At 44.1% G+C, this 15,883-nt stretch overlaps 1 protein-coding gene across 9 annotated transcripts in view; it reads right to left on the bottom strand.

Annotated features, from left to right (window-relative positions):
* Positions 1 to 45: 45 nt before the first annotated feature.
* ABI1 (abl interactor 1) overlaps positions 46 to 15,883 on the bottom strand; it is a 67,461-nt gene continuing 51,623 nt past the window's right edge. For 4 of the 9 annotated variants that reach the window (XM_073581754.1, XM_073581756.1, XM_073581755.1 and 1 more), the window contains 4 exons: positions 14,787 to 14,963; positions 12,080 to 12,166; positions 8,730 to 8,915; positions 46 to 6,781 (listed from right to left, as the gene is read on the bottom strand). In XM_073581754.1, the coding sequence (XP_073437855.1) occupies positions 6,606 to 6,781; positions 8,730 to 8,915; positions 12,080 to 12,166; positions 14,787 to 14,963 (626 nt within the window). In that variant the 3' untranslated portion in view covers positions 46 to 6,605. The remainder of the gene's footprint in view (positions 6,782 to 8,729; positions 8,916 to 12,079; positions 12,167 to 14,786; positions 14,964 to 15,883) is intronic. The other 5 variants (XM_073581758.1, XM_073581760.1, XM_073581761.1 and 2 more) reach the window with 2 other exon arrangements.

Genomic DNA, 15,883 nt, shown 5'->3' with positions numbered 1-15,883 from the left:
AAACTAATGTTTTGTGTTTTTGTTTTTAGTTGCCTCTTTTTAAAAAAAAAAATAAAAAAAATACAATTGTCGATCATAAAATATTCACTAATGACGCCTTTAAGACAGTGACTGCTAAATCAGTTTTACAGTGCGAGAACCTAATATCTTAGCTTCTCAGACAGGTTTTGGAGTTGGGCTTTAAATTAGGGAAAATTCTGTGTTCCCGACGCTATGATGGGCTATATTGTCCTAACAGAGGAGGGTAGCCACAGGTAAGGCTATGTTCACATTACATCTGAGGTCTCAGTTTGGTGTATGCTGAAGATCTGGAAACTTCAGATGTAATGCAATGGCATCCATAATCCAAACAGGTAATATACGGTACATATTTTTTTTAAATGGATACTAGAGATAAGACATCTAGTGGCCACACTGCTACTCTGCGATCTCCAGGACAGTGCTCTGAAAACCTTCCTGCCCGTCGGTATTCCTGCTGATAAATGTGACATGCAGGGCGTGATGATCAAATAGGGTGATGGCAAGCAAGCGAAAGTTCGCAGGGCTGTGATACAAGCAGATACGGGCTGCAACTTCTAGGACAGCTCTCTGAAAACCTCTTCCTATCCGTCCAAATAGGGTGATGGCAAGCAAGAGAAGGTTCACAGGGCTGTGATCCAGCAGATACGGGCTGCAACTTCTAGGACAGCGCTCTGAAAACCTCTTCCTACCTGTCGGCATCCCTGCTGATCAAATAGGGTCATGGCAAGCAAGAGAAAGTTCACAGGGCTGTGATCCAGCAGATACGGGCTGCAACTCCTAGGACAGCGCTCTGAAAACCTCTCCCTACTTGTCAGCATCCCTGCTAAGTAGGCCCAGCGTGATGATATATGTGCGACACGCTGGGCATAATGATCAAAAGGGAATATAGCAGGTAAAAGAAGGTTCACAGGGCTCTGAGCCAGCAGATACGGGCTGCAGCTGCTGAACCTGCGACTCTTTACCGGATACCAGTGTATGACATACCACAGTCTACCACACTATTCCATAAAGTGGTTTAATATCGTGTAGTAGACACACTCTTGGCCTCTGCCACGTTAAAAAAATATGGACATAGCTAGCGTGCGTGCCAGTCAAGAGATTTTTCCCAGCATCCATTATAAGAAAATATACAGGGAGGGGGGGGGGGGGGGGAAGGGTCTGTTGTCTAAATTAGGGCAAAGAGACATTAAAGTTCTTGGCCCAGTTATGTAATTAATGGTTTTCCTGGTGAAACCCTTTAAACTGTAAGCACAACTACCATTCAGGCAAAAATTTGTATTGACCTACAAGGGAATCTGTTATCCGATGTTTGCCGCCTAATCTGAGAGCAGACAGACCATGATTTCAGCGACGTGTCACTGGGCTGATTAGTATAGTTATTATATAAGTTATCAGTAGATCATCAGTTGAGGCCCAGTAAACCTGCTGTCAGGTAGTCCTCCATTTTTATGAGCTCTGTATAATCCCAGCCTCATCACAGATTTGCAGTTTTCTGCCTATGCACAGCAAACAAGAATTTGCCAATCAGTGGTGTGTGTGCAGGATTATACAGAGCTCAGTATTCAGAAAACTAGTAGCTCTACACAAGCGTTTTGGCGTTTGCCTGTTGAATAATACCCTTCCAGTGCAGCTTCAGCTCGTCCTTTAAAAGCCACTTTTATAGAGTAACCATCGGTTTAAATTTTTATTTCATAAATCAATAGTACCCATTAAAATGAGAAACTTTGTGATAAACTTCATCAGAGAAATCTTTCTTGAGGCAAGAGTAAAATTTGTATTCAGTGAAGACTGATTTTCATATTACTGAGATGGCAGTTGGTGCTTTTAAAATTCTATGGAGGGGGAAGGAGGAGCTAGACTATTCTGAAACTTTGCCATAGAACTTTATAAGCACCAACTGTCATCTCTCTGTAATGGGAGTATCTGCATTCACTGAAAACCCAACACAATGGTTTCTTGTTAAAGTGATGAGGTTAAAAAAAAAAAAAAATAAAATGGAAAATTGGCAGTTCTGTTAAACATGATTCCGAAAATTTACAAAATCACTTCCCCTATGCAGTCATTAAATACTTCCAGGGTATAACAGGGTAGTGGGATACTACATGTACAGTGTAACACTTGGGTGCAGCGCGGCTCCCTTTCCTTCCGTACTATCGAGAGGGTAAAGATAGGGTTATGGATCCCGACCAGGTTTACAATGTGTAAAAAGGGCACTAATCTAAAAAAAAAAAAAACACTTCCCACCTCGCAGTTGTCAGCCCTATGCTCCACCAACCTTTGGCACTCTGCTGCCTGTTGTGCAATTCCACCCCGCAGCGTTCCTAGCTTCAGCTCCGGTCATTACAGGCCAATGTTCTCAGGAGAGGAAGTGGTGCAGGCATTGCCAAAAAAAAACACCTACCTAACATTCTGCCAAAGTGATGCTCCCGCAACAGGAACTGGTTAACCATTAGGATTCAGTACAAATTTTGTTTTATTTTTGCCACTTCCAATCTGAAGACCCTAGGCCGATGGCTTAAATGCCTTTTGACCGCACCAAAATCCCCCCAAAATACAAGGAATTATTTCACAATGCTAAAACATTTCTTTGCGCTCTGCCTTTAAATAGAGTGTTAGCAAAACCGACTGTTCAAACCAAGCACAGGCACTCATTCCCACCTACTAGGTTTTCATTTGTCTGCATCTTCCTGTAGAGTCAGCTGTCAATCAAGGGATAGGAAGCGGATGCAAAAATAAGTTAGGAGTGACTGAGCAGATCAGTGCCCAACCTAGGTGCACCAAGTGCCTGTGCTTGGTTTGAACAGTCATTTGGTGCTGACAGACTCTTGTGCAGAGCTGATGGAGCATATTGCAAACTAACCATCTATAGCAAGTTGTTTAATAACTGGCTGTAACAAAAGCAGACACTCTTAAGAGAACGCTGTTAGTCTCCTTTTATTTTTAAAGTGAACCCTTCATCAGGATGGTGCTCAGTAACCTACACAGTGTTAGGCTATGTGCACACGTTGCAGATTCACCTGCGGGTTTTTCCGCGCTGATCCGCAGGTAAAACCACAGGTAAAGGGGCCTGCAGTTTAGCCCTGCGGTTTCACACCTCTACTATGTTAAAGGTGTGAAACCGCTGCAGAAACCGCCCAAACAATTGACATGCTGCGGTTTGTAAACCGCGGAAAAAACCGCAGCGTGAGCACAGCGGTTTTGAAAAGCCATAGGGTTACATGGTACTGTACCATGTCAGCGGAACTGCTGCTTTTCCCCAGGGCCAAAACCGCTGCAGAAACGCAGCAGAATCCGCAACGTGTGCACATAGCCTTAGGTCGTTACTGTTGCACTGATTAAAATGATACATGGGTTGAAGAAATCCATCTTGTGGTCATTTAACCCCTTTACAGCCTGTGACATAGGTCGCCGCTCCTGGTGCGGAGCCCACAACTTTTCCAGCACATCAGCTAACATATGCTAACAGCCACAGGTGGAATCACGATCCACCCGTGGCTGTTAACATGTTAAATGCCACTGTCAAGCTAACAGCGGCATTTAAACATCACGTCATTAGCTTCAGCCATCTGTTCCCGTGTCACATGACCGCGTGTCACTGATGGGTTGGCATGAGACCCCTATGGTTGTCATTGCTGGATAGCTATGAGCGCCACCCTATGGACAGCACTCATAGAAGATGAGCATTTTAGCTAAACAGAGCAGGGCTGATCACAGCTTCTAGTCTCCCATGGAGGCTATTGAAGCCAGTAAACCGTATTAAAAAAGGAAAAAAAAAAAAAAAAAAAACAAACTTTAAATCACCCCCCTTTTTGACCCATTCAAAATAAAACAATTAAAAAATAATATTACACATTTGGTATTGCCGGGTTCAGAACCACCCAATCAACATATAAAATTAATCCAAATCGGTAAACAGCGTTAACGACAGAAAGAGAAAAATCCAGAATTACCTTTTTTTTTGGTCGCCGCAAAGATGGGCGATCAAAACGTATCAATAAAACCGTCACTGACACCCAAAAAATAAGCTCTCACCCAAATTAATCTCCCCATCTCCTCTGCTGCCGGCGTCGGCAGGAATAGCACTGCACTTGGGTGCTAGAGTACAGTGCGATGTTTGCGTGCGATCCGAATTTGGCATGCAATCGCAGCATGCTGTGATCTTTTTTCCTATCCGATAGGAGCAAGAAAAAAAACAAAAAAAAAAAAAAACAGAAGCATAGGATTAAATTGGAACAAACGCAATCCGATTGCATTTGTCTGATTTATTCGCAAGTGGGAGCGATCCCTCACAGCGCCAACTTGACAATGCCTGTCGTTTACTTAGCAAAATCCTGATGATGGGTTCTCTTTAATCACTTTGCTTAGATTGGATAGTTCAACTTTATTTTTGTTTTTACTGGAATGGATCCCTGAAAAGAAGTTGATCACAGTCTATCAATTTGGCAGCAAACGTTCGGTTTCCCTACAGTGCCTCCACAGGACAAATTAAGAAGTATTACCCGTTACCCATTCAAATCAGTGTGCCGTCTGGAGGACTGGGCCTCGTATACAGATTCTGTGTAGTAAATGTTACTCTAAGCACTAGACACATTCGGTATCACGATCTTTTCCTTTGCAATGATTACAGTGCTACCTGGCAAAATATTGGGATTATAGCCCGCCCCCCCCGATCAGTTACGTTGGCACATTACCAGTCGGCGTCATATATTCCATATACTATCCAGCCTGATGGCTTCTCTTCTGTATCAAGTCTTTGACATTAGCACAACCATCAGTAACAGGACATACTCGCTCTTCATCTCCTTGAGTTACAAGGTGTGGGGACACCATATTGGTGCACGGAATTTGAGGATATGCCAGCAGAACCAGATTGGAGGCCATTATACTATAAGTAATAGGATTTCAGAGACATGGGATCCTTCCTACTTATCTCATGCAAAACGGAATCAGGGAAAAATTAGAGGAAAAAAAAAGTCTAAATGCAGATTATGTACATTTTCTAATATCCTGTGATCTCAATCATGCCGCACATTTACAATCCACCCACGTGAAAATTGTAGGAATGGAATCTCTGGTTTGAACCCTACCAAGTAAGGCTACGTTCACACCCACGTGCATGTGATACACGGTGAATTGGGAATATGTCACATGAAATCAGACCCCCCAATTCACTAGGTCAGTCTTTCCAAAAAGAGGGGAGGGGGTATTGGTGCATAGTGCCACTCTATCCTGACTGCCATTTGTATCAGAATGTGGCGCCACTGCAGGTATGAACGCAGCCTAAATGCGGTAGGTACGCCAAGTTAATTTAAAAAAAAAAAAAAGTCTGTGAAAATCAATAACATTGCAGAGTAAAAAAAAATTAAAAATAATGTACGATTACACCATGGCAGGCCTGGATCATTGGGCCACACATTGTGCCAGGAACTGAGTGGTCTTCTGTGCACGCATATGGGCCGTGCCGCCCAGTCACGACAGCAGTTAATCCAAAAGTACAAAACGAGCTCATATTAAAAAAAGGTCCAGAACGCTTAAACGTATGACCAAAGTAACATCCAATCGTGTTTAAGACATGCAGTGATGGCAGCGGCGTCGCCGAGCTGTATACATACAGTTTATTGAAGACAGAATAAAAACATATTTCCAAATATTAAAAAAAATCAAATCCAGAATATCCTCTTCGTGTGATACATTCCAGAGGAATTGTGCCTTTAGGTAACACTTATCGTCCATGATGTGGCTCCGTAATATGGAAAATGTGCAAGCGGGAAACGCCCGCACGTGTTAAAACGGCGTCGGCGGGGCTCGGTGTTGAAGAATGGCAGATTGGAAATGACCGGCGCGGAGTAAAAGCGGTACAAATTACAAAATACAGATTACAACCAGTATCATTACACAATTGACAATTTTTTTTTTTTTTTTTTTAACCGGTGCGTACTTAGAAGAATTTTGGAAGCATTGCGGATTTTAAAAAAATATTTCAATACATAAAGTTTGATTTTTTTTTTAGGCATGCTTTAAAAACTTTTTTTTTTTTAATATTAAGAATGAGCGGTTATCTAGAAGGCAGTACAACCAGCAGTAGCATCGACATCAGAGTCCAGATGTTAAATGGTAACCTAACGTAGTGTTAGTTTTCATGCTGCGTGGAAAACGTATGTTAAAGAGAGAAACGCGCGTCAGTGGCACAAGATGATGATTTATCAATTGTTATTACACTATTCCCTACTTCCCAATGAAGAACTGATCTGGAAAAAAAAAATAAAAAAATAACCGTGATGCCAGGTCAGTTAGGTCCATCATCCAATTGGTCTTGAGAAATTTGGGTATTTATTTGCCTAGAGCATAGTTGCATTAGAGCTAAACCCTTCTGGTGTAAGAGCAGATCTCTGGCAATAAATGGGTTAAATAATAATTAACAGAAAAAAAAAAACCACCAGAGTTTCAGAAATATGAAGACTTTTTTTGTTTTTAGACTTTGCGGTAAAATCAGATTAGACTTGATACTGAATTTTGAAAAAAAAAAAAATATATATATATATAAAAAAAAAAAAAAAAAAAAAAAAAAAGGGAAACGCAAAACATTAATCCGCATAGTGCATGATTGTTTCGACGTAATTTCCAGGAAAGAGGCCTGTTACTCCGTTGGAGACCCCTTCATACCAGCCATCGTCGTTCTTCTTGATGACGTAAATTATCGATCCCTCCATAAAAGACAGCTCGTCTTCTTTGTCCTTCGAGTAGTCATAAATGGCAACGACTAGGAAAAAAAAAAAAAAAAAAAAAAAAAAAAAACAGCAGAATGGTGAGGAAACAATGAGAAAGCAGCCAGGTCCCTGTACTGTAACAAGGAGGGCGCCGGCATTAAATTTTGGTCGACACATCCAAAGTTGGCAGGTTTCACTGATTAATATGCAAAAGGTTATTGATGTCCAGTAAATATAAAGCTGGATCACACTCAGTCGGCCGCCGATCGCGTGACAACGATGGTGAGGGACCCTCGGTCGGCCCTCGATCATGTGCCTACGATTAAGGGACCCTCAGTTGGCTGACAACCATGTGCCAACGATGGCGAGGGACCCTCACAGTCAGCCGCTGATCATGTGCCAACAATGGGGCGGGGGACTCTTGGTCGTGTCAATGTTCATTAAAGGGAATCTGTCACCCATTTTTCAACTAAGAGCTGCCAGCGCCGACATCAGGGGCTTATCTACAGCATTCTGTAATGCTGTAGAGAAGCCCCCGATGTAACCTGAAAGAAGAAAAAAAAAAAAAAAAAAAAACCAGATTATACTCACCCCGGCGTTCGGTCCAGTCCGATGGGTGTCGCCGTCCCATCTGGCACCTCCCATCTTGTAACGGTGACGTCCTCTTCTTTGCTGCCTGTCGTGGCTCCGGCGCAGGCGCACTGCTCTGCCCTGTTGAGGGCAGAGCAGAGTCCTGCTGTGCGCAGGCGCCAGGAGAAGTCCGGCACCTGCGCACTGCAGTATTCTGCTCTGCCCTCAACAGAGCAGAGCAGTGCGCCTGCGCCGGTGCCATGACAGGCAACAAAGAAGAGGACAACTGTTAGAAGATGGGAGGCGCCGGGCCGCAATACCCATCGGACCAAGTCCGGACCGCCCCCGGTGAGTATAATCTAACTCCTTTTTCTTGTCTTTCAGGTTACTTCGGGGCTTATCTACAGCATTACAGAATGCTGTAGATAAGCCCCTGATGTCAGTGCCGGCAGCTCCTAGTTGAAAAATGGGGTGACAGATTCCCTTTAAGGCATTTATCAGCCCATGTAAATGAGACTTGGTTGTCCACTACTGAACAGCCCCTGACTAATCAATTCAGAACTCCAATAAAAACAATGATTCTCCGCCTCCCCACACTGGTGCCTTTTCCTGCTATGTCAGTGCCACTATTCCCAGAGGGTGAAGTGCCATTGTTGTTTGGCACTTCACCCTCTGATTGTTGTCACGTGAACCCCTGGGAACAGCGGTGCCGACATCGCAGAATTAGCACCACTGTGGGACGGGAGTATCACTTGTTTATATTGTAATTGGTGTCATGAATTAAGCAGGGCATGCCCAGTAGAGGACAACCCTCTAACACCCAACAGCAAACATCAGGCGGAAACAAGGGCAACGGTGGATTTTACCCAGTAAGGAAGCAGCTTTTCCCTGGTCCTCTGCGACTTGCCCGATTCATTCATTTAAATGGTTGCAAGTAATGAGAGCATGCAGAAGATACTCTATGTACGAGCCCCCGTGGCTGCATGTCCCACCAATGTTCAACAGCTGCATCTCATGCAGGGATTGCTCAACAAACACAAAATCCCCGCATGTGTTGCGGCTGTTGAACAACAGGGAGACATGCAGCTGCGGGGACTCGCATAGTATTCGAGAGCACGCCGAAGACACTATTGGCACACAAGCATGCTCTGATAACACCTTCTCCGAGCACGCTCGCTCATCACTAGGTGCAAGCAATTCTCCATATCACCTGTCAGCAGATACAACAGGAAAACAATCTACCGCGGCAGAACCACAAACAAATGGTAAAAATCAGTCTATCGCTCCTCGATCAGAACAAAAACCACCACCTTTAGAATGGAAAGACGACGCACCGTCATTACTCCCTAGCAACTGACTGGAGACACATGGCGTCTAACCACTGGACACCCCAAAAAAAAAAATCAAAAAAACCACCACCGGACCACTCACCTTTCTCAAGATACGTCTTGGGAGCCCATATTGGATCGCCATCTGCATAAGGGTCGTTGTATTGGACCACAGCGGCTTCTTCTTCCTCGTAGTCTACAGGGGGTGGTGGCGGGGGAGGAGGAGAGTCATCGAACATTGGAATCTCGTCGGGCGGGGGCGGAGGTGGAGGTGTAGGACTGTCGGCAACTTGAGAAGAAATTAGAAAAGTTTAAAGCGTTTGCCAACGAACTAAAGTTTAACCCTTTTACTACGGTTTTTATTTAAAAAAAATAATATTTGCCAACTGGGATGTGAAAGAATTAAGTCCCGTGTATTAACGTATAGAGGCGAGCATGCGTTAGAGAGATCATGCATCAGCCGCAGATAGTAAGCGTCTCCCTGATCCCTCCATGGACAGTCACTCCTCCGTGGAGATGTTCCGAGTGGGGCACAGGTCGGTGTTAACCAGATGAGACCCTTTATCGTAACATTCCCGATACTTATTCTCACCCCCCCCCCCCCCCCCCCACATGATGTGTATAGGGCGTTCTAACGCTTTTCCCCAACAGATGATCGCCAGTCTTGCCAAAATCGATGGGTTTGGCTACCATTAATCAAATGGATGGCCAGCTTAGGACAAGGACCATCAAAAAGTCTAAGCACCTAATCTCCCACTCACCACTTTCATTACAACCTTGTATGTGGCCGACGCAAAAAAATGAATAACTTTAGACATCATCAATGACATATAACCCACAAGACGTGATCGCACACTCACACCAAGTATGAGGACACAGTAAATTCTGGCAGCGGATCAGTTTAGTGGTAGTGGAATTGTGGATGGCATTTATTGGAAATCAGGTTTTACTTTTTATGGCGTCGGACTAAAGTGAACGTTCTGCGTCCAAACAGCGTGTGAAGCAGCGTCCCCTTCCTCTCTCAGAGCAGGAAATCTCAGCATGGGGGTCACTGACAGTCAATCTCCTGCCTGGACTTATGGTCTGTGGTCCCCGCGTTCGAAATTTGGAAAAAAGGCCATTTGTAGCTGAAGTATAGTCTAAATTGAGGGGAGAGGAGCTTATTTTCTATCAAAAGGGTATTTATGTGATTTGTTTGAATCTTGTAGCATAATGAATTGATCAAAGGGTGTCGTTCAGCACAAAATGACTGTTCAAACCAAGCACAGGAGCTCAGTGAACCCTTGGTGTGACGCACCCTTCCCACCTATTTTCCATTCAACTATGCCTCCTGTTAAAGGTGCAGAGGAGGGCGATGAACCGTTCGTTTGTGGCAAGGATGCACATAGCAGAAAATAACTATTCAAACCAAGCACAGGTGCTATGTGCATCCTTGCCACAAACGAACGGTTCATCGCCCACCTCTGCATTGAACTGTTCGGTCACACCAAGGGTTCACTGAGCTCCTGTGCTTGGTTTGAACAGTCATTTTGCGCTGACAGACGCCCTTAGAAACACTCTTTAGTCCCTTAAAGACAGATATATTTCAAAACGCAACTTTTTTTTCCCCCCATTAAAGTAGAATTGGAGAGAACATTCTGGGGTATACACAAGTACCCTGTGATCGTGTTGTAAGGGCGGCGATGGGATGCCCCCTTACTCAGTCATGCCTTGTTCAGAACCGAGCACGGCTTCCAAGGCACCCAAAAAGGAATGTCGCAGATAAAGCTCCTGCGCTAGCACCATCGCTACGGTGTACTACGAAGTAAACAACTGCATGGTTCCCATGTCGTCACACTAATGTCAAGGGGTAGAGATTCAGCTAAAGTTACAAAAAAAAAAAAAAAAAATCTATAATATAAAAAAAGTTAATGTGAATTTCTAGTCAAAATGTAAAGTTGGCCATGAATTAGTAAATCAGAAATGAGTGGTAAGACAGCCGACACAAAAGAAGATCGAGGTCTCTGTAAATAAATGGAATATAAGTGACAAGAATTAGTGCAGCCACCATACTAATAGGAACGGGACAGAAGGGAATTAATAGGGTTGTCTGGTATGTAGGTGAAGTGATAACTTACAGATCGTGGGGGTCCCAGAATGGGACTTTTTTTTTTATCCCCACTACAAATTGATGCAGGAGGTTCAGACACCCAAATGCCGCACCATTCATTCTCTATGAGGCTGCCGGAAAAAGAAAAGCACCGCGTTCAGCAGCACTATGACATGAATGGAGCAGCGGTGGAGCAAGTGCACTGCCACTACATTGATTTGATTGGACCTGTCGATCCATAAGTTATCACTAGTGATGAGTGAGCATGCTCGGGTGCTAACCGAGCATCTTCGGCGCGCTTGAATAATACCGAGTCCCCTCGGCTGTTCGGCAGCCACAATACATGAGTGTCTAAAAAACAGGTAATCCCTGCATGTGTGGTGGCTGTCGGACAGTCGAGAGGACTCGAACATATTAGCACACCGAAGACACTCGGTTAGCACCCGAGCATGCTCAGATAACACCTTATCCCAGCACATTCACTCATCACTAGTTATCACCTGTGGATTGGTGATAAAGGGATAATCTGGTGAAAAACAAGTTAAAAGCGAGCTGTCAGTAGGATGAACCCTCCTAAGCAGTCTATATGAGCATGCAGGTCACAGGGAGTTGAATAATATGATATCTTCATATCTGCGATTCCAATGTCTTATTCCAGAGAAATCCATATTTTCTTAATATGTAAATGAGCTGTTAAGATCTATGGGCCGGACATAGTTCTCTTTCATAAAGGGGAGGAGTTACAAGTGAGATATATAGGCCAAGAGAGCAGACTGTCAGTCATTACATGTCCCACGAGTGGTAACAGCCGGTTTTCATTTATTATATGTTCTGGAGGCAGATTCTCAGGGAGATCTATTTCCGGCCCATAGATCTTAACAGCTCATATGTGAAGAAAAAAAATGTGGATTTCTCTGGAATGAGACATGTGATCACAGACATCAAGGTATCATTTAATTCATCTTTCCATGACCTGCATGATCATATAGTCGGCTTTGGAGGGTTGATCCTACTGACAGTTTCCCTTTAAAGGGCAACAACCAATACAGTTGCACTTCCTGTTATTTTTTTTGCCTAAATGGCCACTGTAAACAAGAACATCAACATCTCAGAACGCTAAGCAATGCCAATCACTAATCTTTGGCGACTAGTTTAGCATTTGATTTACGGCCATTTTTACATTTTGGAGAGTAAACTCACTTTAAGATGGCTTAATAGAGCCAAGTACCATGCAGATTTACAGCCCCTGTGTGAAAGAAGCACCTAGCAGGACCACCAAAGCGGCAGACGCTACCGGCAGCCAAGTGTGTAGCCATGCAGAGAGTGAGGCTTGGTGCTCCTGAGCAGCGCGTGGAAGGACTTACTGTTTTCTTGCACCCTGGCCACGAAGCCTGTGAGAGGTATCTGTGGAGTCAATTGAGGCATTGGGGGAGGGGGAGAAGCGATAGAAACTGGAAGCAGCGACATCACAGTGGAGAAAAAAAAAGAAAAAAAACAAAGTAAGGAAAGAAAAAAGACAAACAAGCGGCAGTCAGTAACGAGGACCAAAAGCGGAAACATATCTACAAATTACAGAAAGGGAAACAAAAACGAAAAACACTGGTGCAAATTGTAAAAAAGTGCAGGTTTACGTGTCATTGGTGACAATTAGGACAAAGTGAATTAGGGAGACATTTTCAATAAAAGCTGAAGTCATAAAAATTTGTGGTCAACACAAAATAGCCTCCAAAAAATGGCATTTATGCAAAAACAAAATATATATATATATTTTTTACTAGTTCACTTCAGTCTTTATTGGAAGGATAACATTATAAAAACAAAAACAAAAGTGGTACGCTTTCATTACTGGTAGCAGTTTCCTAAATTGGGTCCTGTGAAATAGTGCAGTGCCCTCTTGTGACCAGTAGAGGTCACCATTGTATACAATGAGGCTAAGGACCTTGTTCCGCGCGGTCGCACAGTAATGGGAGCGCCACGAATATTAGCAGCAAGCGAATAAATAAAAAAGGTGAAATACATTTTTTTTTATTGCAGACAATCAGTACAAAAAGAGTTTAATTCCCAGACCTGGTCATGAGGATTCAGTACTATGGTCCCTTAAATAGATTTCTTTACCGATCGGCAGCTTAAATTATATCCCTGACCAACCAGAAAGCCCCACAATATATGCTGGGAACAAGATATGGAGATTTCCAAGAAGGGAAAACTGGCAATATGTTAATTTACTGCAGGTCTGTTAGATCTGACAGCGCTATTCTTTCCATCAGCACCACGGACGTCTCAGTAGTATGGTCAGACCCCGTTGTAAGTCTATAGGGCCCAATAAAGATGGAAAACATGACCCAGATTGGCGCAGGGCTTTATGTTTTATTAAGGTGGCATCCTCCTAGCCAAACTCCCACTGCCATGTTCTCAGAGGTTTGTTATGGGCATTTAATGTGGGTTATCCAAAATTTGGGTCATCGGTATCAGACTGAAGGACCAGTACAGCCCCCGAATGAATCAGTGATTAATGTCTGGCGACTGTGGGACCTGCACAGCACCATTCACCAATTAGTGGCCATTCTCAGGTACTGCAGCTCAGCTCCCGTTGGCATCAATAAGAGGTGATCTGCAGTACACAGAGGTAACCAACAACTCAAACTGCAGAGGTGGCCGGTAACCTAGGTCACGAGCGGTGCACTATAATGGTGACGGAGTATGTGACCACACCTGGCCATCAGCAGCTCCCTATTTGCACAATTTTACAATTGGAGCATGCGGAGGACCGGTCTCGTCATATGACTTAGTATGGATAGAGGCGTTGCTCAGTTTATAAGGAAAGCAGCACTAACGAGAGAAAGTGGCCGACCCTTTAAGAATAGGTCAATAATATCCAACCCCAGGAGAACCCCTTTAAACAAACAGTCCAATATTTTTAAAAAAATTGATCTTGAAGGGAATATGAAAAATCACTTCCACTCATCTAGTAAATGCCCCGCCACACTGTTTGCAGACTTGGTGTGCCGTGCACAACCGCTGAATGGTGGTGGCAGTCTATGACTGCGGCACGCATGTCCCAGACTGGTACGTTGTGTCACTTTATCACAATCCCTGCTGGGAAGCTTTACCCCCTTCTTGTATATAATCCTAGACAACCCCTTTTAGTTAAAAAGATGGAGCCCATAAACCCTAATAAAGGGTCTGCTCAGAGCCCCATAAACCTAAGACGGCAAGGAATATAATATGCCCAGGAGGCCACATATTGTAATCCACGACTTCTCAGGTTTATGGGGCTCTGAGCACCACAGGCCCTTTATTGTAGGCATTACTGGGGTCCCAGGCTTCAGATCCCCCACTAAATGTCACTGGGTAACTTTACAGTCCTCTATAAATGGAGACAAACGGTTTGGGGGTTAGCGCTAGGAAAGCGGTTCCTTCGGACGATTAGACAGAAACAGATGCCGCCACACACACAAATGCCGACATACACTGCACACAGCGATACAACGAGAGGGGATCAGTCAACGGCTGGACTAAAGTCAATCAGCAACTCAATAAGGTTATTGGTGAGGGTCGGTGAGCTCAGACAACCACCAATCCCCAAAAATAAAGTGGCCATAGTACGATTTCCGTGGACCGCTGGGTAGGGAAGGATTGCCTACCCCCCAGGCTTTTTGGGGACTGACAAAAAACAGAAGTAAGAAAATAAGAGTAGCCGACTACTCAGATGCCTCCAATTGTGACGAGGACTAGTTTTTGCCAAATTTGAGGATTGGATGTCATGCAAGCTCCTGGTCCCTCATCGATGACCTCTTCTGACTTATTACTAGAGGGGATGTAAGTTTAGAAGTTGAGCACCAATCTTCTACTTGGAGAAACATATGGCATCGTAGCTCAGCCACATCTGATGAGCTGCAGTATCCGGCACAACCTAGGGGCAGGAGTGGTGCCGTTACCACTTTACGCGCCAACATCATTTTTAGCATTTCATATTTACGTAACACAACTAGGCAAAGAGACAACCCAATATATACTGGAGAAGATGAAAACCAATAAATGATAAAGAAAAAAAAAAAAGCACATGCTTACTTGAGTTTTGGGAATACAGAGGCCCGCCATTGATATGAGGTTGCCCCGAGAATTGGGAGGTGACAGAGGGCGTCCGTCTGTATCCCCCAGAAGAAGCAGTAGACGTAGTAGAGTTGTGCCGAGATATCTGCCTCGCCATTGAGCCAAACTGAGAGCCAGGAGCCGGGCCACCACCAACTGCAAAGAATGAGTCGAGAAGAACCCCAGAAAAGAGCTACGTTATTGTTCTCCATTAGACGGAGCAGGGAAAAAACAAACGCAGAGCCTCAAAACAGCAGCAGGAGTCAGCTCGTACCACGGCACTTGGTAGAGGAAGACACAGGTTTATGGCGTTCTGCCCTGTATGATGCCATCTCCCCGACATCATAACATCCGCCGTCCTGCGCGGATAGGCGCTCGCAGAGAACGTCTAAAGTGATGTCGTCACGAGAGGTCACACCAACTTTGTAGCATGCACATGTATGTATCACCACGTAAAAGTTGGATTGGACTTTGCATCTGGGCACCATGTTTTGAGGATGCTCGAGCATGCGATGGCACATCAACAATACACTGAGAGTGATCACCCAAGATGGAACCAGAGGCTGAACGTCCTAATAAATACATAAAAAAAAGCTGTATAAAAGTAAAAATCAGGAAGGGATGGTGTTCCCCGACTAGAAGTTTAGGAGGCCATTTAATGGTTGACGTTTGTACAGAGGTTCAGGTTCGTCCTGTGTTACATATGATGTATAAAAACAAAAAAAAAAAAAAAAACAGAAGAACTAGGAGCACAGACTCTGGTTACCGCTCTTCAGTAATTATTCTCATTACAGAGCATTTTATATTGTCGCTAAATATACAAATGGATCACGGCATCTAATCCATCACCAGGAAAATTAAGACTTCTGGAATTAGCAGTTTTAGATTCATGCAGAATTATTCCTCCGCCGAATGAATGAAAACCTCTTGAACACTTTCCTTCTTGCCAGGTTCAGATCGTGGCCATGTCACAGATTAACACTACGAGAGGAGAGCAGACGCCCACACCGACTGGTGTTATGTCGGGTCAGACGCTGCTCTACAGGAAGAATCGGATGAGACTTCCTCCGAGATCT

The sequence above is a fragment of the Dendrobates tinctorius genome, unplaced genomic scaffold, assembly GCF_039654945.1.
Source record: "Dendrobates tinctorius isolate UK_male_01 unplaced genomic scaffold, ASM3965494v1 ptg000070l, whole genome shotgun sequence".
In the NCBI taxonomy this organism is placed as follows: domain Eukaryota; kingdom Metazoa; phylum Chordata; class Amphibia; order Anura; family Dendrobatidae; genus Dendrobates; species Dendrobates tinctorius.
This window is presented reverse-complemented; position numbering and strand designations above follow the sequence as displayed.